Raw genomic sequence first — 25,635 nt, 5'->3', positions numbered from 1 at the left:
AATATAGAGGACAATCTGGTGATGGCCAGAGGGGAGGGGAGTTGCGGGGACTGGGAAAACTGAGTGAAAGGTTAAAGAAGTACAAATTAGTAGTTGATAGATGGTCGCAGGGATGGAGAACACGGCATAGGGAATAAGGTTAGCATTAATATAATGACTAGGTAGAGAGCCAGAGGAGAGGAAGAACAATTAGGGCAATCGTTTTATAAACTATGTACTGTATACTTGAAACTAATAAAATAAAATTTAAAAATGTGTATTAACCTACCCTAATTTTTTACAGTATCAATTCACTTGCCTAGGATGAAATAGCAGTAGTATCTTTTTTGCATTCTTCAAATTTCAATTGATTAAAACTCTACCCATTATAACTTTCACTGCTTAAGGTCTAAAAGAGGCAAATCACAAGAAATGTGATTGAATCACAAGAAATGAACTGAGATTTACTCTACAAAGCATTTTTTTCCAGTGTATATACTTTCTCAGAATGCATTCAGTCAAATTCCACATCTGCCCTTTCCGATTCTTATTCAACAAATTATGTTGTTTTCAGTACAATGTCTAGGAATATTTTGAGCAAGAGACTAGAAAACTATAATTTGTATACTTTAGGTAAAGATTGAGACACTGAAAGTTCTAAACATTGATACTTCATTGATGAATAAGTACAGGAATCAGAAAAATCTGGGGCTTAAAGTTAAGGCTTTAAGGAGATCATTTACTGCAAGCTGGACTAAGATTAAGCAAGGGAGAAGTCCCAGGAAGGAGGAGTGTCACGAAGCCAGCTTACCCACAGAACCCAGCACAGGCCAGGTTACTCTCTCCAAAGAAACAGAAAGACAGCGAGCGGTTGGCCCTCTGAGTAGCCTGAGAACCACTTTTTATTATTATGAGTAAAGCAAATCTAAGATTTTCTACGAAAGCCTCTGATTTTTATTAGATCACTTCACCATGGTATCAGCTGAAATTAAAACATACCAACCACACAAGTAGACTGCTCACCTTCTCAGAAACTACCCCCAGAAAGGAGGATGCTATCCTCCACACAATAAAATAAATAAGAGGATAAATAAAATAACATAAATAAGCAAATGTCAGGCTGATGGATTTAAAAGCTGGACTACCAATTGTAAAAAGTCACATGAGCATCTCCTTACCTGTTTTGATATTGATGGCAAAAAAATTCTGAGGATTCCCACTTGTAATCCTGTATGTCAGTTTTTCATTGGAACTAGAGTCTGGATCCTCAGCCTGGATCTGAATGACAGATACATCCTTTGGAGAGTTTTCCATGACAGCAGGATAATAAATGGGTTCCGAGGTCAGCGGGGCATTGTCATTCACATCTTCGATTTCAATATAGACCTCAATAGTGGAATAGAGTGGAACAACACCCCGATCTGTGGCATATACTGTCAGCCAGTATGACCCCGTTGTCTCTCGATCAAGAATATCTGCAGTGGAGATGACTCCTAAGAGAAAACAGAGAGAGCATGACTGACTGCTACCGCAAAACTGGAAGACATAACTAAATCATCCCAAATTCAGGAGGGCTGTGCTAAGTAATCTTGGCATATGAATTAATAAATCCATAATACGAGATTACATTAAGCTATTTCTCTTTACATAAGAAAAGTATTTTCCGCAAAACCATAGTAAATAGAGCTACCATTTGAGAAGTATAATTACATTCACAAATACTTTATTTGAATTTGGGGGATAGACATATCCCAACACATGCATATACAACACAGAAGAGGAAATAGGAAGCAATAGGAAGAGAGTGGGGCAGAGATCAAAACACGTCCCATGTTGCACAGGAAATTAAAGAAATATCAGGTCAATATCTCCTGATATTGAACTGATTTCCTGATGTTGAATTGATTTCCTATGCAACAAAAAGCTCTCCTAGAGTAAATTATTTTATGTGTTCATTCACAAAAATGAAAAAGGACTCTCAAAAATTCTTTTGCCTGCTAGGATGAAAAATATTTTACATGCAAAGACGTAAGCCTTCTTCATATTATTTTCCTGAAAATCAAATGTTACAGTTATTCTAAACAATCAGAGATGAAGTCGTACCAACATACTTTCTGAATGAGCTCTAGCCTCCTAAAGAACTCCACAGAGGGCCCTAAACAAATTCTGAGCCACTTTAAGAGATACTCTTAGACAATCACTTTAAATTAGGAGCAGACAAACGCCTGATCTGTTTGCTCCCACCTTTCTCATTTCATAGTTGAAACAAGTGCCAATCAGGAAATCAGATGTCTGCCAGAAAAGCCAGAGAAAACACAGTACTCTTCAACGTTTTTACAGCCCTCGCCCAAATCACCAAGCTACAGAAACTTACTACAGGAATAGGACAAAAAGCATTTCCACCGTGATGGGAAAGCTCTGGGGCTCAGCTTATAAAAACTCTAAAAGCAGTCAGGATACTCATGGGAGGCATGGAATTCATGTTATACCCTAAAAGACATTCATGGAAGGATTAAAGGAACAGTTCTCCAGTTCTGGCCTGAATCCTCTATCTTCAGTATTCCTGTCAGACTTTCAACTGTATTAGGCACGTGATTTGGCCTACAGATCCTACATAAGCAAACTGCCAAGTATAGCAACTGGGAGGAGGAGGGCATCTGTCCAGAAACAGTTTCACTGAAATACTCAGTTGCCTAAAACTCAGAACAGCTAAACTATTCAAAGGAAGTAACCCAACTGAAGCTGAGGTTTCAGCCCCAAAGTTAACCACCAAAGAACCCTGCAGTGTTATCCCATGTAGCAAAAGATAATCTTAAATGTTTTCAATGGAAATATGTAAAACATAATGGGTTCCTGTAGATTCCTGAGTGGTACCTGGAACTCAGAACAGAAATGCTAATATGGCATTAGAAGAGTATATACAAGATATTATGAAAATTAAGAAATAATAACAGTGATTGTAAATATGAGGCTATGTATCCATTAACTGAATGAATAACAGGTAGCCTTATAAACTGGGTTGAGACAGGGTAGAATGTCAACATGACATTCACGTCCAGAGAAGGCTCTGAGAGCAGGAGACGTGCCAGGTGTGAAAACATCTATGAGTACAGGGCACAAGTCTATCACAAAACCATGGCCAGTTAAGTGGAACAATTGCAGCAGTTACGGCCACCAGCCACACCGTACAGATATGGGTTGTGCTGACACCCAGGAGAAGTGGAGCTTGTCAAGTAAGAGGATGGTCAAGTGAGAAGGAATCAAGTCTCTGGAATGAAGACAAAGAGTAGGCAGGCAAGATCTGCAGTGTGGGACATCGGTTGGAAAAAAAAATGCTCTAAAGGTGCTGGGAAGCACCTCTTAAATGACACCTGTCAATTCAATTCATAAGCATCTACTGGACCCTGTTCTGGATACTGGAAGAACAGAGATAAATGAGAGAGGATCTCTGTCTTCCAGGGACTCACACTCTTGCTGAGGAGAGAGATTTCGAATGAGGAGATCAGCACTGAGGGGATAACGGCACAGCCAACAGCCAGGAGAATTCAGTCTCAGCTGGTCGAGACCAATCTACTGAGATGTCAAAGAATCTAGAACCAGAAAGGGTTGGAGGCAAGTGAAATAGCATTGACTGAACATCTAAGATGTGTTATGAGATGTGCAATATACCTTCCCTATAACGTAAATTTTGTAATTCTCTCTTATAGATAAGGGCATCAAATCTCAAATGTGAGTCGCTAAGTTGCCCAAGGTCTCATGGCTAATTGTAGAACAGCATTTGAGATGTGTCTGCCTCAGATGCTCTAGTTTCAAATTCAGACTCCATTATTTACTATTTGTTTGACAGTGGACAGGTTGTTTAAACTAAGCAAACCTAGTTTTGTTACCCATATTATAGTGTTGTGATGATCATGTAATTAATGTATGTATGCCAAGAGTTTGCCAAAATGCTTACAACATAGAGGATGCTGAGTATAGATTAAATCAACGTGAATCAAAAGCAATACCAAAAGCATTCTAAATAATAACCATATCCCAAAGAAAGAAACAACCTTGAGACAAGTTCAGGATCGACTATTGTGTTAGATGTTTATTCTTTTCTGGTCACATGACATTCTTTCATGGTCTTTGTGACTTGCTCATGACATACTCTTATGTGAAAATATCTGGCCTGAATGGAGAACAGGAAAGTAAGGCCACTAAAAAGAGAACATACCTCAATAAGGAACAACATCAAAGAAGCTGTGTCTGCTTTGTTTGTACCTTGCCCGAGCACACACACACTCATGTGCACTCACATGCACACAGATTTGCAGTCACAGAATTGCTTTGTAATCCCTGGAAGCCACTTAATTCTCTTTTCTTGTACCTGTCAGACTAGAAGATGGCATATCACAGACTTTAGACATTAAATGATTTTGTGAAGTCCTTGGATAGATAAAAGGTATCCACTAATACAAATTAAAATATATGGGTGGAATTTTACTCTATCTTTTTAATGAAGGATTAGACATGTCTACTTAAAATTAGAATTCTCTCTCATTAAGATGAACTATGACTATGGCTATATTTACTCGTTAACCAAAAGTGTGAATGAGTACTGCAGAACAGTGTTCAGGCATCAGCCTCATTGAGGACAAAATGAAAAGAATGACTCTGAAATGTGTTAATAGTCATTATAAGATTCACCGAAGACTCCATATTAACTATATCACCATATTAACTATATCATATTAACCAACATCAAGTGATAACATTTTACTCACTTCTTTCTATGCTCTCACAACTAATTATGATCTACATGATCACAACAAAAATACAAATTCTTATCAAGCAAAAGGATTGATATTGCCCAAGGATTACTAAAATCTTGTCATGAGCCCTTAGCTTTGTGACAACTATCATGCATTCTTTATTACTTTTTTAAATTGAGGTACAACTGACATATAATAAATGATATATATTTCAAATAAATAATTTGGTAAGTTCTGATAGCCATGAAACCATTACTAAAATCAACAAACATAACCATTATCACCAAAAGTATTCTCCTTCCCATTTATAATCCTAATTATAAATGTTCCCAATTCTCCCTACTGCCAGGCATCAGATTCGTTTTCTGTCACTAAGGATTAATTTGTGTTTTTTACAATTTTATAGAAATAGAATCATACAGATGTACTCCTTTTGTCTGGCTTCTTTCACTCAGAATAATTATTCTGAGATTCATTCATGTTGTATATTTAGCAATACATCATTCCTTTTTTATTTCTAAGTTGTATTCCGTTGTGTGGATATACCACCACTGAATTACTAAAGGTCATTTAGGTTGCTTTCAGTTTTTATATGTTACAAATAAAGCTGCTGAGAACATTCATATACAAATTTTGTATGGAAGTATTTTCAATACTCTTAAGTAATTACCTATATATCATATAGCAGGCACATGCCTCCACCATTTCACGTTCCCACCAGCAATAAACGTGGAACATTTTAGTTGGTCCACATCCTCACTTCTGGCATACTTGGCTGGTCAGTTGCCTTAATTTCAGACATTCTAATAAGGTCTATTACTGCCATCTCATAGTTTTAATCTGTATCTTCCTGATGATGTTGACCATCTTTAAAAGTGCTTATTTCCATCTGCATATCTTGCTTGGTTAAATGTTCAAATTGTTTATCCATTTTTAAAATTGGGTTTTCTTATTACTGATTTTTGAGAGTTCTTTATATATGTAGATAAAATTCCTTTATCAGATGAGGGACTTTTCCTCCAGTCCGTGTTTGTCTTTTCATTTTCCTAACAATATTTTTTGAAGAACAGAAATTTTTAATTTTGATAATATCCAATTTATGAATACTTTTTGTAGAGCGTGCTTTTGGTATGTATCTAAGAAATTTTTATCTGAACTAAAGTCACAAAGATTTTCTCCTACGTTTTCTTCTAGAATAATCCTATGTTTTATATTTATATCTATAATGAATTTTGAGTTAATATTTATATATGGGGCAAAATACGGATCTAAATTCTTTTTTTGTATGTAGATGTCCCATTTTGTATGTTCCAGCCCCATTTGTTGAAAAGACTCTTTTTTTTTTTCCCACGAATTGCTTTGGTATTTTTGCCCCAAAATCAATTGATCATATAAGTGTGAATCTATTTCTAGACTCTCCATTCTGTTCCATTGATCTATTTGTCTGTCTTTACATTGATATCACACTGTGTTAATGCAGCTTCATAATAAATCTCGAAATAAGGAAGTGTAAGTTTTATTATTTTGATCTTCTTTTTCAAAATTGGGCTGTTCCAGATCTTCCATATTTCCATATAAATTATAGAATCAGCTTTAAAATCCATGTAAAATTTATAAAAATCTACTGTGACTTTGACTGGGATTGCATTGACTCTATAGATCATTTTGGACAGAACCGACATCTTAACAACTTTGAGTCTATTGATTCTTAAATATCTCCATTTATGTCTTCTTTATATCTCTAAGCGAAGCTTTATAGCTCTAGTATACAGATCTTACATATCTTTTGTCAGATTTATCCCTAAGTTTTTCATAGTCTTCATGATATGTAACATTATTATTTTAATTTCAATTGTTTGTTGTTAGTATATAAAATGATTGAATTTTCTATGTCGATCTTGTATCTTGTAACCCTGTTAAACTCACTTGTTAGTTGTAACAGAATTTTCACAAATTCCATAGTTTTCTACATAGATGATCATATTATCTCCAAATTGGCACCGTTTTACAACCACTATCATTGCTATCATCATCTCCACACCCATTACTATTTAATCATTATGTGCCTGGTACTATGAAAGGTGCAATAAATGTGTTCTTCATTATATGTTCTACACCCTTCATTCATTCAGCAAATATTTATTAGTGCTAATCACTCGAGGTAGTTACTATTTTTATCCCCATATTATAGATCAAAAAAGAGATTTAGCTTAAGTAACTTGCCAGTGATCACTCAGCCAGTAAATAGATCTAGTTCTCAAACTCTGCTCTGACCAACTTGAGACTAATCGTTAACCAAAAGAACTTTTATTGTCTTCTTCATCCATATAGATGTCAAACTTGCATAATGTTTTGTGTCCAAAGAAATTTTTTTCTCCTCTGATAGAGAAGTGTCATTAATTGGGAAAACAGCATTGAGTTAATACTATATTTTCCTCCATGAAATCATCAAAAGGTACTTCTTGGTATGTCTTTGTAAAATATAAAAAAATAAACAAAACAGTACTGATCCTTTGCAAAGAGGGTCTGTTTTGATTTGTAAAAATATGCAGAATATGTTTGTAACATATTCTTGGTCCTTTACACAATACAGTACTGGACTGCTGACCTCTAGAAAGGAGTCTCCTTCCATCTGCCTGTTACAGAAGGCAGGCTCTGTAAGAGAAGCCTCTGTCTGGTGGCTTAATCACTGTAGTCTCATTGCATACAACAGTGCCTGGCATATAACTGGCATCCAATAAATATGAGTTCATGAATGAAATAACTCCTGTCACTGATTCAGCATTACATGAGTGTACATCACTGATGAGATAAGTCATCCTCGCTCAAATCAGACCTGGAAGGGACTTCAAAGATCACCAGATATAACCGACCCTCTAATGAAAGCATCCCTCTCGCAACATCCTGACCAAGCATTCAACCTCTGCTCTGAGTCTGGTGACAGTGTCCTCACATTTACTAAGGAGCTTCTGCTAATCTGAAGTTCTTCACACTGAGGCAAAATTTGGTCTCTCTAATTTTGAATGTTATTTTTCCATCCCTGCATATCCAGAATAAAACAGAACAAGTGTGCAAACCACCATTCACCTGTGATAACTTCAAATATCAGAAGATGACCTTCCTTTTCCAGGGCTTTTCTTCTCCAGTCTAAGAATTCAGTCCTCATGTGCCATGTAGGCTTCCAGTCCTTTCTTCCTCCTCATCTCTGTCTCTGAATCAACAGGGTATGACCTCTGTCCATTTACAAATGTGTATTGAGTGGGGATAGAAATGAATAAGTAATATATCTTATTTTTTAAAAAAAAACCATTCACAGTGAGCTTATAGCATGTTCTAGGTACTGTTGCTCAGTGAAAATAACTCAAGTGGAATATTCCAGCTGAGGACTCCTAGCATCCTCCACATTTTCATCTCTCATGGAAATGCTCAAAATTAGTTCAATTGAGATGCTCAAATTGCTGCTGATATTTACGAAAATGTCATTTTAAAATTTCTTTAGAAATATAGATGAGACTTTTTATACTCTTTATTTTTGAAATAGGCTTATGTTTATAAAATTTTTCTTTTCCTGTTTCATCTTTATTTGCTATATAATAAAAGCAGTAGCAGACCAAAATTCTTTGGGCAACTTAATATTTATTTGAATAACCAGATATACAAACAGTATGTATGTATGTGTGTATGTATACATGTATTTATAAAAACTGTGCACAGCCCGAACTGAAATTAGTTGATCCTAGCATGAAGCACATGGTAGCTATAATTGTTCTTTTTTATTCACAAATATTAAAAAAAATATGTACATTGCTCTCATCTAATAAGCTCTAAATATTTGAGATGAAAGGGAAAATGTTTGGAGCTGTTCATAATCAGATGACTATTATATGCTGGCTTACTCGCCTTATCTACTTTCCAGCCATATCCCCACAGGCCACATCCCAGGTCTCAAATGACATCTTGCCCCTAAAGAATGACACCCCAAACACTCACAACAGCTCTAAAACAACCTATCAACAAATAGTTTAGAGAATGCTTTGGAAGTCATGTGCTTATAACATGATGAAGATCATGTTATAAATAGTACAGATTCCGCACACATTAAAAAAAAAAGAAACAACTTTAAAAACACTCTGACGGCATTTTATTTGTAGATGCCCTCATTAGAGTCCGTTTACATGTGATATGTGTTTAACTCTTATTTCTAGTCAGTCAAAATATTAACTCCCAATTCTCAGTGTATTTAAAATTTTGTTAACTTTTTATTTTGATATAAATAAAATTACAAATTCACAGGAAGGTGCAAAGAAATGTACAGGGAGTTCCCATGCACCTTTTGCACAGCCTCCCCCAGTGTTAACATCTATGTCCATTTTTTAATTGCTATTTCTTCAAGAATCAAATTTTACTAGATTTATTTCTGGGAGCGTGTGTAATTCCTTCATGGGATCAGTAACCACTTTAACTCTTGCTTGCCTTTAGCAGGATCGCACAGGTACTATTTTTCTTTCTTTTCCTATGAATCCCTGGACTTGTATAAAACTCTTAAAGTCTTAACAGGGGTCATTGTTCTGAGAAGAGTAGTAATAATTAAGGAAGAATGGGGATTTTAACCTCCTAGGCCCAAACAGGGTCACTCCATACACTCCTATGGTCACTTCCATAACCGCTACCAGCCTGAAATATATGACACAGCTGAAATGAGATGAGCCGAGATGAGTAGAGAAATTGAGTGAATAGAATCTTAACTTTGATGTTTAAAATGTTTCAAATACATTTTAGTGTATATATACTATATATATATGTATGTATATACATATATATGCAAATACTTTTATATGCATATATATTTAAATATATACTTTAATGTACTTTTATAATTGGCAGTTTTAGTGAATCGCCCAGCTAATCAAGTGACAAAGTCAAACCTGGAATCTGCAGCAGTGAATAGGCATCACAGACTCTTTTCATTTCAGGAGTTGCCTGCTGATCTATCCACATGTGTCCATTATCATGAAAAAGAAGGCAATTCCATGCCCCTGAGCTCCTCACAGTGGGTTGGTATCAGCTCTTTAGTAATAGGAAATTCAATAGTTACATTACCTTCCTCCATTTCCTAAAGTTGTTGCAATGTATTATTCTGAATCCATCTGTATACCTTCTCAGAAGATTTGCAGATGTTAGACTGGTTTGAGACCAGGCTAATTGGTGGACCAAGTCTCTCTTAATATCCATCCCTCCTTTGCTTTTGTGCAGAGTATGCACATGCTTTCAGCCCCCACTTCCTCAAACCGCCTTCCCTGATCCTTAGGTTTCAAGATTCAGAGAAGGTCCCTCAACCAGCAAGGTGAGGATAGGGCTTATCCTTCTGCCTTTATCTTAGCACTTTATTTTTGTCCTTCTACCATTCTACTAGGAGCTTCCTATGGGTAGGGGCCATTCTGTCTTGTTTTTCTCTATCCCAGGGTGGTGGCTAGAAACTTGGAACACTATAAATGTTGAACACTATTAATGAAGAATAATATCATAACATTTGGTAAATTCAAGCAAGTTGGGATGTCTGGCTCTTTATAGACAAGCACTCTGACAAATAGTTACATTAAAAAAAAAAAAAAACTTGAGTCATGTAGGTAATTTGCTATCCTGTGATCACTAGGCAAAATGAAATGATAGACTGGACTTATCTATTTTAGACTTCTCTAACATATATGCAGAATTGATAGTTAATTAGCTCTGAAACCTAATTCTCCCTTTGGGAATTATCGTATTTGATAAGATGGTTTTCTTAAATCATGTCCAGGTTTGGGCTGTCCTATTACTAACCTAGAATGCAGATGGTGTCATGGTAATATCCTCAAGGCTTGAAGCCAAACTGCAGCTTGATGGAGACATAAGTTGATTTTTTTCATGCACTTAAATACTGCACTACTCACAGGTACACCCAACAAGTACAGAAGTCAACATCCAGGCCCCCAGATATAGCACAAGCAGGGCACTTTTCTCTGTGAGCTCTCATCCACTGATTCATATCCACCCTGTGACACTTTTGTTCTACTCTGTTCCCTCCTCTTCATGTCTACTCCTATTGATTAGATATCTTTCACCTTTACAGAAGAAGAAAAACCCACAACACAGTTGTGAAGAACAATTATGCATCAAAATGCAAGCTACCTTCATTTCTTATTATTTCACAAGGCTCGAAACTGGATAGCAGCACATAAGGTCAAGACAAAATGCTGCAGGCTGAATTCAAGCTTTTATTTGAAGTTAATGAAAATAGACAGCTCTCCTTGTCTGTTTGGGAGCTAGGAATTTTAAAACTTAGTTGTATGCTCTAAAGCCTTCTTGCCTGTGAAGTTATGTAGACTAAGTAAATATATACTTGGTATTTGATTTTTTAAAAGACAAACTTTTTAGGACCAGTTTTTAATGAACTCAAATGTACACCTATGCTCCTTGTACAGTAATTCTAATCGGTGTAGGTGGCGCCAGGCATCCAGAGTCTGAAAACAAGAAGCAGACAGAGTACCAAGTTGCATTCAATTTTTTTTTCTTTCCTATAATTCAGACTATTCCCAGCCTCAAATCTTTTCTGTGCTAATTAGTATACCCACCATATACAGTAAAACAATATGGATCTACATCGCCAAATAGAAAGGAAGGATGAAATCTAAAGCAATGGAAAAAATGCTTTCACGCAATATAGGAAATAAAGTTGAGAAGCGATTTTGTTAAGTGTCTGAAAACATAGAGGCTGTTACCTGAAGAGCACAAATTACCTACATCATATTTCTTTAGAAGAAACGAGCACAAACTTCAGCACACAAGATTAGATATCTAGAAAGAGATTCTGATAGCAATGGTAGACAAAGGGAATAACTATTTGAGGGAAGCTGAAGTTTTTTATATTTCTATTTTTCAGTGATAGATTATAGGTAGGTAGGTAGGTAGATAGATAGATAGATAGATAGATAGATAGATAGATAGATAGATAGATAGATAGACAGACAGACAGACAGATAGATAGATAGATAGGCGGGTGAGAGGGAGGGAGGCGAAGGACAGGAGGAGGAAGAAGGCAGAAATTTTTGGAGCAATCAAACTGGTTACTAGGTTACTCTTTGTGTTTTTTTAAAAAAAGACTTTATTATAGAAGAAAATATGCAATACAAAAAAGTAAAAGAAAAACTCTCATTATCTCATGACCCAGAGATAACTGTTAGAATCCTTGAAGTATTGCTTTGTTCTGTATTATTTTTACCCTAAAGCAGCATATTTCTCTTTAATTATAGATTCTCTCCACAGCATACTGAACATCTTTCCACGTCATTAACTATAGTTCTATACAATTCACTTTTAATAACTGTGTAGTAATACCCTCTTGCCCACTAATCCACTAACACACTCAGATATAAGCTTCTTACATTCAAAAATCTTCTCTGTTACATCATTGTGACATACCCTAGAGGAGTAGCTAGTATGAACTAGATGCTCAGTAAATATTTGTTGAAGTTCTCATATAATGTTTATCATTTATTTCATGAAGTCCCTCTTGCTAGGTCATTTGTTAGGTTGTATTTTATTTTTCCCTATTAGAACTCCTAATTAGATGAATTACCTTGTATCTATACTTTTTTCAATTATTCTTTAGGAAAAGTTTCTAAAAGTAGAATTGATGAGTCACAGGATATGTAAAGGCATTTTTAAAGGCATTTGAATCATCCGTTTTCCAGAAAGGGCTATACCAATTACGTAGCCACCGATAGTTTCTGATCACCTTTTTGACTAAATCTTTATAAGATTTGTATTATTGTTGGGGAGAAAAAAACAAAAAATAAAAAAATAACACTATAATTTACCATCTATAGAGATAACACTGACCCCATAAATAAAAATCTTTAAACTGTTCCTCATTGTATTTTAACCATTTGACTCAGTGACAAATAGCCATGATTTTTGGTGAGATGAAACACGTCGACAAAGACATGATGTGAAATTTTTGTTGAAAAGAAAGACTTTACTTTAATGTTCATTAAATTAAAATTTGTCCACAAATCCAAATTCTTCAACCTCGAAAAGTGCAATGGTATTTTTAAATGAAATGTCAGAGCATAACCTTTAGATGTTCAAGTAAGAATGTTTTCAGGTGGATGTGTTGTTCCGTATTAGTCACACTATAATCCAATATTAGACTTATTTACTACTAACCCAAACTCAGCACAAAGAGCGTCTGGGGCCTCAGAACAAACCAGCTAGACAGGAATCTTCATTTGGGCTGGGAATTTGAGTTTTGCTCAGAAAACATATTTCACTTTGAAGCAGTTAAGCCTTGAAGTAAGAACCTCAATGCTGAAATGACTGGGGCAAATGCTTTGGAGTGTGTGTATATACTCGTAGATGCACAAAAGTGCATGTGCTTACTCTGTAAGCAATGCCAAATGGTACAAAGTCCACTCCTTAAAATGGGGCTGAACGACCAAACTTCTCTACTTTTATGCTGAAACTTTGTGGAAATATGACAGAACTTTTCTCCAAGTCAAAGAGGACTTTTCTTCCTTTATTTGATTTCTCTCATATCAGAGCAGAAAAATTTTAAGTAAAGCTACATCCTCCCAGATACAAATCTCATACCTACCACTGCATACAGAGAAATAGCCTTTGGTCACTTCCTAATAAAATAATGAAAGCACACAGCTCACTTATTCTTTTCTCAAGTGAATGCACTCTGACTTTCACAGCTGATTTGATGTTTACTGAGAAAATATTTTTACTGAGTTTGCAGGTAACTACATGTGTGATACCAAAATAGTTTAATTTACTCCCTTGGCAAAAACATATTCTAGGCGATAGAAATGAAACACACACCAAACAAAAGAAGATGAGTCAGGGTCTAAGTTTAGTGTTGTTTTTAGTGTTGTTGTTTCTTCCTACATGTGACCTAAAAACTTATGTTTATTATGACAGGTTTATAAAAGCTTACCATGGGAAAAGCACCCTACAGAACTTCTGGTTTTTTGTTTTTTTTTTCATCCTTTCAAGTTAAATCTCACTAAATTGCCTTTTCCTTTTTCGTGTGCTGGAAATCACAAAGACTATGACATGCTTAGGAAATTAAGTTAGGTGGATTAGGTTATAGGGACTCTACATAAGCATTAGAGGACATGCAGGAAATCCTTGCCTTACCTTTCTTCACAATGGAAACAATAAACTCTTTGCCTTCCTATTTATAACCAAATAAGCAACTACAACAGTGCAAAGACACCAGGGTCCAGAACGAGGAAAATGTATGGTTTTCTCTAATTGAGTTTCTCACAGTCTCATCTTCTATAGATTTCTTGGATTGTTTTCCAATTTTCCTTCTCATTTCATCCTATTAAATGGTTCTAACATCTGACACAGGCTCATTGCACTGTATTCATCTTCTGTTCGTAATTGAGATGAAATGTGCCCACTTGCTCTGTCAACAGTACCAGAGGCACCGACGTGACACAGATAAATACTAACTCACTTAGAACAGGCTTTGACAAGAAAACAAAAGAAGAATCTTCATCTAGTTGCAGTCTTCAAAAGCAGTGTGCATATGCACAAGGCTTGCATTTTTGGTAAATATGTAGCTGTTGACTTGCAGTGAGAAGGAACAAAAGGGGGAGAAATGCTGCTATAAGACTAGTTTGTTGTTCCTATGCTGCTGTTAAGCAGTAGATAGGACAGTTATTTCAAAATTTCTATTTAAATGTGCTTAGTGATTCTAAGCTGTGTAAACAGCAATACAGGTAAATGTTAGTCTTAGAACAAATTACTGAGATTTGTGAACAAATTATTATGCAGTTTCCTCAAGATGGAAATGAAAAATCATGTTGATTTTTCTCTCCTTTGTAAGAACATTAATTTAGACGCTGCCCATAATGTGGAGCAAGAAATATGCACAGAATCAGAAACAACTATTTTAGGAACTAAAAAAAAGCAGTAATAATATGATATTCATATTACTTTGAAAATTCAAGATAATATGAAAAATGTTCTGACCTAATATTAATGGATTATTAAAAAAAACTTGCATGCATGGCTGAAGTGAAGGATTCTGACGCTAGATATAGATAGTGTATTCACATAACTGATGAATATCCAATCTGCAAAGGAAAGCTGGTTAACCGAAATAAAAATGTATGAGACTGGTATTTGGGAGGTATCACTCAATATGTGCGGGTCTAAGTTAATCTTAGGATAGTCCTTAGTCAGACAAGAGGGATAAGCTAAGATCAAAGCAAAAAAAGGGACAGTGTTCAAAAAGAAGGGCATCTTGGTTCCCGTGGCCCCACGTCCTTCCCTCCTCTTCTCATGCATCGACACTTCAGAGTCCAACAGAGGTGAAATTCTAGGTATTATGGAAGGTTGCAACGAAAAGGAAAAACATGGGTTATGTAGTGTTAAAAGAGAATGCAGGAGTAGCCCTGGAGTTTCAGGAGATCATTCTGGACTATAGGTTGCATGGGGAATTTTTGTCTTTGGGGTTAGTTCCGACCAACTGCCTGATCAAAATCTTAGGCACACTCTATAGCCACAGATGTATCATCCTGCCTTTCTGAGGAGTGGGTTTCATTGATTGTGACTGTAATTATGGGTTAATGTCTGGCTTCCCCATTAAACTATAACATCCTCCAGGACAGAGAGGATCCTTCTGCCTGTCTTACTCAACACAGATCCCAGCATCTACAGAGCACCTGACAGTTACTGCACATAGTACTGGAACAATAAATAGTTGTTGAATGAGTAAATAGCGTTTCTACTTCCAATGGAGCTTTGATGATTAAAAAGGAAGCACCCAGCAGAGAATTATTATAATTTGTTACATCCATTAACAGTGTCCAACATGTGGCAATGAGTAGAAAAGCAAAAACAAATACACCTAGTTAGCCTTAGGAGAGTGGAAATAGGAAGAGCTGCTAAAAGCAAAGTTTAATTAAAATAGCAGATAGCCCAGCTGAGAAAATCTAAGCTTCCCATCAGCTGGCAGTCTTCACATATCCTGTATAAAGCTAGTGTAGATGTATTACAGACATTACGGATGTCTGTAATCTGGCCCTATTGCAGACAGCCCAGAGAAGGCAGTGATGTACACTAATACTGCACTGGTATTTTCAGCTTTGGCTCCTCCAAAATGCACCTGCTACACAACCAGGAACTGAGACAAGAGACATAAATAGACACTCAAAGAGATGAATCAAGTGTAATGTCTGTTCAGTGTTCAATAGAGTCTCAGCAAGTTCAAGAACAAAGGGAGCACCAGCCAGAAGCAGTCTCTCCAGTGCCGGTGAGAACCATTCTCCCCTGAGAACTGTTCCTTAGAAAAACCTGGCCTGTACATGATCAGATGTGTGCACCAAATTACAAGGTTGGTCCCAAGAAGGTAGCAAGTAGATCTGGATGATCTCTAGTAGGCACACATCGCCATCGCGATGACTTTCCACATCACTCTCCAATCTCATCTCCTTCGACCCCATGCACCTGGATACTTCAGACACTCCAGAATTGCTTCATATTGCTCCTTCTGCCTGGAATAACCACCCTTCTCCACCTTTAAGACATGAATTGAGCACTTCCTGCTTTGTGATGTCATTAACCCCCCAAACAGGCCTGGCCACTTATTTTACCACTATATTTATATTTACAACTATTATGGCATTTAACACACTATTTTGCAGTTTTCTTCATATTCGACACTTCAATGCGTGTGTTAAATGTCTTATTCTTCTTTTGTACCCTCGGTCCCTGACACACGTAACCACTCAACATATGTGTATTGGATAAAAGGGTAATGTTCCTGAGATGAAGGCATTCACAGAAATGTCCAGCCAGGGAACATGCCAAGAGGTACATCTTGTCAGGAAGATCGTAAAGTTCACCAGGATAACTGTTCTTGTAGAAAGAGAAATTATAACAAGAAAGAGGAAGCAGAAGTGCAATATGTTAATTCATAACCCATTAACGAAATGCCTTAAAGACATGGCCAACATAGGATTTTAAAATCAGCTCTAAAATGCTTAATTTTTAGTAGGTAGAGCTAATCAGCCATTTGCATGATATCCTGCAGAGAACCAATATTAAACTCCTAATAACCAATGGACCTTTGGAATACCTTACTTCAGTTTCTGCTATTAAACCTGAGCTCCAAGCAGAGACCAAAGAGGTTTCAAATGCTCCTTAAACAAATAGGCATAGTAACTGGGAACCATCCAAAAAAGATGGGTGGAAAAAAAACACCAAAATAAGTTAGACCTGCTCCCTCCAGGCCTGAGCACTGACCTCCCAAGAAGTCTGGCTCCTTCATAGAATCTGTGCCATCTTCTGGTTCCCACATTATTTTTTTATGGCACAACTTGGCTTTTGTGTATGATCTGGACATGACAGCTATGGCTGTTCTAAAATGAAAAACTACAACTACTTAGGTTCCATTACATAATAATTCACAATCTCCAATGGGAACATCCATGTCACTCAGGACTCTGATTTGGAACAATGTATCTGTTTTTAACTCAGATGACAGCAGTAATTCATTCGGACAACATAATTCATATAATGTGCTTCTCCTTCACTATAACCTCTGCCGTTATGAAATGACACTGTTTCATGGGGTCATCTCAAAAGAATAAGAATCAAATCCTTTTACATATATGAGTACTATAATTTATCCAATGTATACAATTTGTATTCCTACAGGAAGAGAAAGAACAAGTCTGTGTTATTTTTTAAATCGTAATTAGTAATAATCACTTAGTAAGATGTGACATCAATTTAGTACTTATGACCTGAGTATTTCTTAAAACAAAATACAATAAAATAGAAAAATCACAGTATGTTGTGTGTAATAAGGATAAACAGTGCTTTGTAAAACGTGTGTGAGAATAAAAGGAGGGGAAAGAGAGGGAGAGAGAGACAGTGCAAGTACAGTGGATAAATATATTTTTCTCCTCTATGACAAAATTTTATTTACTGCAAAATGCTCCATCGATATTTTTTAGTTTATCTTTCAATTATAGCTGACATACAATATTATGTTAGTTTCAGGTGTACAGCATAGTGGTTATTTATATAATACCTTACAAAGTGATCACCCCAATGAGACTAACCCTCATTTGACAGCATACATAGTTATTACAATCTTATTGACTATATTCCCTGTGCTGTACTTCATGTCCCCGTGTCTACTTTTATAACTGGAAATTTGTACTTCTTTATCCCTTCACCTTTTTCATCCATTCCCCCAACCCGCCTCCTATTTGATGACCATCAGTTTGTTCTCCATGTCTAACTTTGTTTGTTCAGATATTTTGTTTCTTAGTTTTTACATATAAATAAAATCATATGGTGTTTGTCTTTCTCGGTCTGATTTATTTCACTTAGCATTAATCGTAATGGTACGATTTCATCCTTTTTTATTCCATTGTACATATGTACTCCTGCTTCTTTATCTATTTATCTATCGATGGACATTTAGGTGGCTTCCATAACTTGGCTATTGTAAATATTACTTAAATGTACTCTTTACTGAGGGTCATGGCCAAAAAAGGTAGAAAACAGCTGATTAACTGTAAAGGACTCAGATTCCAGGGTCAGGATACACAGTAAAAATCCCAGTTTTAATTCCATTATTTATGAGGGATACGCTCTTGTGCAAGTAACAACTTCTCCATGCCCCTGTTTCCTTATCTATAAGACAAGGATGGTGCTTCATAAAGTTACTTGAGATTTAAAGTATATAACGTATTTAATTCACCTATTATGATAATAATGGTAGAAAATAGTGATTGTTTACAATTTAAAATGCCTAGCACAGTGCCTGGTACATAATAAGTACTCTTTAAATGTTAGCAATTATTGCTATTATTGTTATTATTTTTAAGTCATTATTATTGTTTTATAAAGCAATTTGCATATTACAATCAGGCATTTGCCTATAGTACAAGAATCCAATATTACTTTCCAGGTTCTATGGACATAACTAAACAAAGTAGATTGGAACTCTTGTTTTGCCGCCACACTTTCTGATTCAAACTCCTTGGTATTCAGCTGAAAAATTAAACCCTAGCTAATAATACCAAGGACCTGTGAACTGAGCACTAGCTCTTCTTTTACCAGCTGATTATCATCAGCTCACTTCTCAAACTAAAGCAAAGAGTAGGTATAAAAAATGAGAGCAATAATAGCTACCTTTTGTTGAGTGTTTACTACATTGTACTTACCTGTGTTGTATTAAATCCATTTTAGATATGAGGAAACAGTTCTGAAAGTTTAAGTAATTTTTCCAAGGACATATTATACTAAGTGATAGAATCAGGCTTTGTTTCCATGTCGATTTGACATACCTTGAGAACCTCAACGTGCTAAGTACATCGTATCATCAAAGCCAAATATCCATCTACAGCAGCCTCAAATTTTAACATATTTTAGTGTAGGTTTGAAGGCCCAATATTCATGAGCTCCCTACTTCCCAAGACTTTCTACTCCCTCGCAGGTAGTTGCGATTGTTAGAAAGTGCTTTCTCGTATCTGGCCCACATATTTGCCTGCCTACACCTTCTAAACATTGAAACAGCACAGGTATGTATTCAGCTTCTTCTGCACCACATATCTTAAAGCAATGATGAATTTATCTCTTTTCTGTCTTTTCCTCTCTGGAGTCAACATTCTTTGTTGTTTTTGAACTCTCTCTGACCTATTTCTCCTATGCCGCTTATCTTCTTCTAGATGATACTCAGTCTGAAAGTATCCCCTAATGCACTACTACTATGGATGTGTATGGCCCGCCCAGACAGAGTATTGGAGAAATGGCTCATTTAAAATCCACAATTGTCTATCACTGTCCTTGGAGGCTACATTAGGCTTCCTGGAAACAAATAATCTCACACTCTGCTTCATCTCCAGGTTTTAGTTACCTAAAACAATAAGATATTTTTCAGATGAACTACTGGACCATCTTTCCACCCTAAATTTCTACAACCTCATTTCTGAATCTCAATGAAAGTTTTATTTTTATCCTGGTAATATTTCCTTGCCTCGTTTTGGCCCAGCTTTCCTGCCTAGAGAGGTCACTTCAATTCTTAATTCCGTCTTTCATAAAATTAACTGTGATTCTCAGGAGTATTATCACATGCAGATGTAAAAAGCATGTGGTTACATTAAACTATAATAAGTTGACAGACTATTAGAGATAGATAGAAATACATATACACACACAAAAGCATACATTTTTGCTTCTCTTGTTAAAATCTAAACTTGAGTTCATGAGCACTGCAGCCTCCTTTTCAGTACATCATATGGGTACAAAGGTCGCCATATTCATTTTGACTGAATGATTATTAATTTGCACATGTCAAAATTCACTGCTAGAATTGATGATAAGCCAAGAAGCAGGAGAGGAAAAAAAAAAAAACGCCACACACACATCTAAAGTGCAGGTTCAAAGGCAACGACTGGCACATGTTGCTTTCCTGAACCCAATCAATCATAGAGTTGACAGAAAATGGAAATTCATAATAGAAAAGAGCCCAGCAAAAGACAAAGAGGAGAGAAAGAGACAGAAAGGAAACACACGTGTGTGCACACACACACAAGCATGCACACACACACATACACACACACACACACACACACGAAACTGATGAAATTCCTTAAAGTAGTTACTAGAAGGCTTTCACACATGAATAGCACCATTTAATGGCATTAGGTCCTTGACTTTGTATTACTATTAATAGACAGCCTATTAGGGCATTGCTATTTTCAAGCATCCACAAGGCAACATGATTTCCCAGTAGTATACTACCATTAATTGGTAAAAGGTACTCTAGGAATAGCAGTCTAAGACAATAGCTCAGCCACAATTAAAACAGAATTGCATTTGCTGACCTAGACGACAAAGCAAAGTGTGACTGGGAGATTCTCCGCAATATTTTACAACCTGAACTAATTAAAGATCACATTCCCCATACAGCTAGAAAGCAAACAGGAGAAATACCCCCAGCTGAAGACTTTCTAGTTTGATGGTTACTATAATGAGTTCAGTCCCAAAGGTTCAAGACAATAGAAAGCAGCTTCCTCCTGAAGGTTGTGGAATGAAACTCTGACTTCCCTTAATTTTGGAGCAATTCCTTCTTGTGTAGTATCAGCCCTATCCAAAGGCCACAGTCCAATTTTTCTGCAATGAACACAGGGAATGTAGGGAGGAAATTAATCTCATTGAGCCTGCTAAATTTCTTAAACAGATTTAATGTTGACAAAGATTAAGAACAGCATATCATCATTGCCAGACTGTATGCTGGATGAATTTCATTTATTAACTTAGGCGAGTCTTCCCTCATCTAAAGCAGGCAGCAGAGTAAAAATGTTTTTACTGTATGATTAAAGTATCTTTACACAGGCAGCCCTAGGCATCCCAAGTTATTGCTCTATCGCCTGGAGGTATATTAAGGTGATACTTTCCTTTTCCCCATCTCTAATAGGATTGTACATTCTGCTGCTGGCAAAACCGATTGCACTATTACCTATTGCAAAAACCTCATTCTTGAATGCTGATGTGTGTTCTGTCACATTTGGCTTAAAAAAGTTACCTCTTGCTAACTCTGTTCTGATAAGGGGAAAACTTGCAGGAAGAATGTTTCCAGGGAGAGAGAGAGAAAAACAAAAGGAAAAATGCACTTTAGACACTTCAAATTTCTTTTACAATCAGCTTAATCATGTTTGCCAGCATTCTGGAAAATCAATGCTGTCCTAACAGTGACAGGTATTTTTAACCTGGAACACAAATCTTCTTAGAAGAAAAAAATACCTTATAGATAGTAAAATATCTAAAATTAAATTAAAGTATATAACTTAATCTAAACTAATGCTATATGGCCCAATACAAACCTTTGGGAATTGATCCTTAAAGGAAAAAATAAATATATTTGTGTGATGTCTTAGCATTTTAATGTTAATGAGCCTTTTTAAATCCACTCGACAAATATTTATTGAGCATCTACTATATTTATAGGCATTTTCTCAGTCCGTGGATATAGTGTGGAATGTGAAATCCCAAGGAGGCTTAAAAGCATTTTGAATTTTATATTATTTACCCTTACTCTTACTAGCATATTGCTTAAGCCTCAGTACAGTCCCAATCTGAACAGCAAAAAATTTCTACATCTATCAGACCCCTGACATTCATAAAGGGAGTGGATATTTGCATTAATACTCCAAGTCTCAGATGTTATTATAGGTTCTTCTAGTTCTATGCTATCCTTTTTCTGAGAAATGTCACATTTCTTGTGCATCCTCTTCCAACACAGGTTAACTGACTCTAAGTTTTTCAAGGTTTAACATTTCAAATGACAGTCATTTCTAACAAAGCAATCAAGGCTTTGTTCATATGTAAGATGACTTAAGATACGTGGAGAACAACAAAGCCAAGTTCAGATGTGACTGCTGAGAAGTCAGTTAGGCTCACTCTGCAAATCCCTTGCTTCTGTGCAGCAGTGTAAGCCACCTGATTAAAATTGGATTCTCAGCAAAATTAGGAATTGCTCATATCAGGCACTCTCAAAGTAGTTTCTGAATAATCAACACCATTGATGTTAAATCCATGAATAATAAAGGTATACCCTGCTGGGTTCTATTTAGCAAGATTTCATTCAGTTATCACTTATAATTAACTTCTGAATAGTAAATGACAGTTGTACTTTATATAATGTGATAAAATACATGGTACCGAACTACTATTCGGAAAATAAAGTGAAATTATTGGATCGGCTCATACCATATGGAGACTTTTCCAATTCCTTTCCTACCTCCCTCCAGGATGTAGTGAATAGAATAGTTACTCTATTCATTACATTTCCAAAACAAATTTTGTGTACCATTAATAAAGCCCTCACCATGCTATAATCAATTTTCCTTTTCAACATATCTATGTAAGGTCAGAGACTAGTTACTAGTCACATGTAGGAACTACCTCTCACATATCAAGAAGACAATAAGTCTTCAAAAAATGTTGGTTAAATGAACGACACCAGGATGCCACACAACAGAAAAATACAATATAAATACAAAAGGAATAGCACAGATGGGTACTCTATAAATACGGGAAGTTTAAAGTTATTTTTAAGAGCAAGATATTCAGATATTGTACGTAAAGTACTAGATAGTAAGTTCTTTGAGGGCAAGAGCGGTCCGTCTCACTGCTGAACAGCAGTCCTCCCAGATCACGTACTGCACTTGGCACAATAAAGACTCTTCATGAACAGCTGGGGAATGAACTTAAAAACATTAAAAGGGATCTTGAAACCAGATTCTCTTGTATTTTTGTGTGTTCTACCTATAGAACAAACTCCTTTATAAGTATACCATCTGTATTTAAGATTACACGTCATGCAAATCTGTGTCGAATTGTAGTGTAGTAGGAGAGCGGAAACCTGCAAAAGCCTTTCAGTTCACTTTTTGCTTTTAAGACAGACCTTACAAAAAGGACCACAAACTGCATTCCTTCATATAGTATTCTTGTCCTATTGATTGATGGTTTCAAACCAATTCAAGCTGTGTCACCTCAATAATTACCAGGTGATGTCATATTATAAAATCTGCAGACAGACTTGGGTCAAGGTCTGAAAGGTCTGACTCCATCATTAACCAGCTGTGTGACCTCCAGCCAACAATTACATTTCTCAAGAGCCTTGGTTTCCTCCTTCATAAAACCGAGATGAGAATGACACCTACCTCACAGGGGAGTTAAGAGAGAAATGTATGTGCAAGAGCTGCCATTGACTTGAGTATTTGTTTCTATAAAATTTTCCATATTAAAATAATATTTTTCCAGCCAAAACTCTGCCTTAGGCACCTGTTGGTGGTATTTAAAATGCACAGACATTGATTTTGATTCGAATCATCTCAAAAAATAATCCTCCTGATACAGATTCATTTATCAAACAAATATGTGCCCATACTTTAAAGGCCAGGCAGCAGAGGACCAGCCGTGATCCCTTCTCTGACATAGTGAAAAGGTTCGAGGGAGACAGAAACTGAGCACACCACTGTGGCAAAGTGCAATGATATGTGACACTGAATACACACTAAATTCATTACAAAAGGGGAATCCCAGGGACCTATGGAAACGAGTACCAGAGAGAGCAAAACTAGCCTACAGTATTCCAGATAAACTCTAGACAGATGCACTGAACCCCATTCTCAAAGTCGGCCTCGGTGCAAAACATGCTCAACCCAAGTGAGGCGGTGATACAAAGGCTAGGCTACGGCATGCTAAGTGTTAAAGTAATCTCTGTGAAGGGCATTGACTATGGACTTCATGTGAATCATTTTTATTATTATCACCATGAATGCTATGCAGAATTTTTAGTGCTACTCAGCTCTGGAGTATTACTTCATTGCCCTCTCATGCCTCCTTCCAACCACTCAGGAGGGTCTCTTCAAACTCTATTCTCAGAATTTAAAACTTAACCCCCTTCCTCTTTTTGTAAAGTCCTTTGCAATTCTAATGCCTTTGGACTATATTTAGCATTTCTTCTCCCCTTCGACCCAGCAAGGAATTAGGAAGTGTCTACTGTGTGCCCACCACTACTTGTGAATAAAACAGGGTTCCTGCACTCATGGTAATAGCCTACAACTTAGGGACACCACGGATACATGACACTGAAGTGTGTCAGAATTGGCCACAGAAGTGTGCATAAAGGCAAGTGAGGAATGCTGTGAACTCTGACACAGACATATGTCACACAAGGTCCCACAGAGGAAGAGAATATGATCTGGGTTCATAAAATGAATAAGATCACTAGGCAGGAGAGGGGCTAAAGGAAAAGAGATTTTTCAGAAAGTATGATGTGCTTGTAAGGGAAGGCACCAGAGTTAGAAGTGTGTGTGTAAGGGAGGAGGGGAGTGCATCAGGGGTGAAGTAGAGAGTCAGGGGGAGCAGATGGTGAAGGTCTAAGACACTATGCTGCACTCGCGCAACAAATATTTACTGACTATTGTGTGCCAGGTATGGGGGATACAATCATAAGCAAAATCTTGATTCAGCCTGAATATTCTTTAAGCAAAAGGCTACATAGGCTGTAAAATCCACTGGCTTTTATTAAATGTCCATTCGGTAGGTGGGACAGCTGACAGGGTGGTTATGTGCTGCCAGAGTTATCTTAATCAAAGTCTTCACCCATACTCTGCAAAACAGATTTAATCAATCAACAGTCCTCAAAGTTTTGCACTGAAAATTGTCAGTGTTTATCTTTTGGATGGATCCACACCAGAGAAAATGCATGTCTAGTGAAGATTTTACAGATTACCAAAATAAATAGCTAAAACTTGGAAATGTCTTTTCAACTCTGATTTAAACCAGCTGATTTGCGTTCAAATAGCTAAGCGTTAATGACCAAAATCATCCCCAGCCCATGTGGCTCGCACTACAAAGAATCCTGTTAAACTACTCTATCAAGGATCTGAAAAAAAACAGTATACTGTGTACATAGTTACTCTCTCAGGACCTTCTAGTGGATGTTATGTCTCAGAGATCATTGGAGTTGGATGGGCATCCTTTCCAAAATGAAGCTGAACTCCATTTTACCAGCTCTAGGGAGATTATTCCCAGTAACAGCTGAAGAGTCTGTGTTAGCCATTGACCAAAACAGCAAACTTCTCTGTTCTGAAAACATTTTAGGTGTCTGAGGAAACAACTTTCAAAACGGATCAAAGGTTTGTTTTCTGCTCCTTTACTGCACACCAGCAAACTGGAGATAATGTGCTCCTAAGCTATTTTAGAGAAACAATGGAAATCATAGTGAAAATACCTTTAATTATTTTGAGCCAAATCAGCCAGTCAACATTTGTTCAAGATTTCATTGTGTACAAATTCTTGCAGCCATCCGATACCA

At 36.5% G+C, this 25,635-nt stretch overlaps 1 protein-coding gene across 3 annotated transcripts in view; it reads right to left on the bottom strand.

Moving 5' to 3' along the window:
- The window catches only part of FAT3 (FAT atypical cadherin 3), a 600,781-nt gene that overhangs the window by 333,122 nt on the left and 242,024 nt on the right, over nucleotides 1–25,635 (bottom strand). For all 3 annotated transcript variants that reach the window (XM_039847662.1, XM_039847663.1, XM_039847664.1), the window contains one exon: nucleotides 1,158–1,472. In XM_039847662.1, coding sequence (XP_039703596.1) covers nucleotides 1,158–1,472 — 315 coding nt within the window. The remainder of the gene's footprint in view (nucleotides 1–1,157; nucleotides 1,473–25,635) is intronic.

This window comes from Pteropus medius, unplaced genomic scaffold (genome assembly GCF_902729225.1).
Source record: "Pteropus medius unplaced genomic scaffold, Ma_sr-lr_union100, whole genome shotgun sequence".
NCBI lineage: Eukaryota > Metazoa > Chordata > Mammalia > Chiroptera > Pteropodidae > Pteropus > Pteropus medius.
The sequence above is the reverse complement of the archived record's forward strand: the minus strand, read 5'-3'. Positions and strand labels throughout refer to the sequence as shown.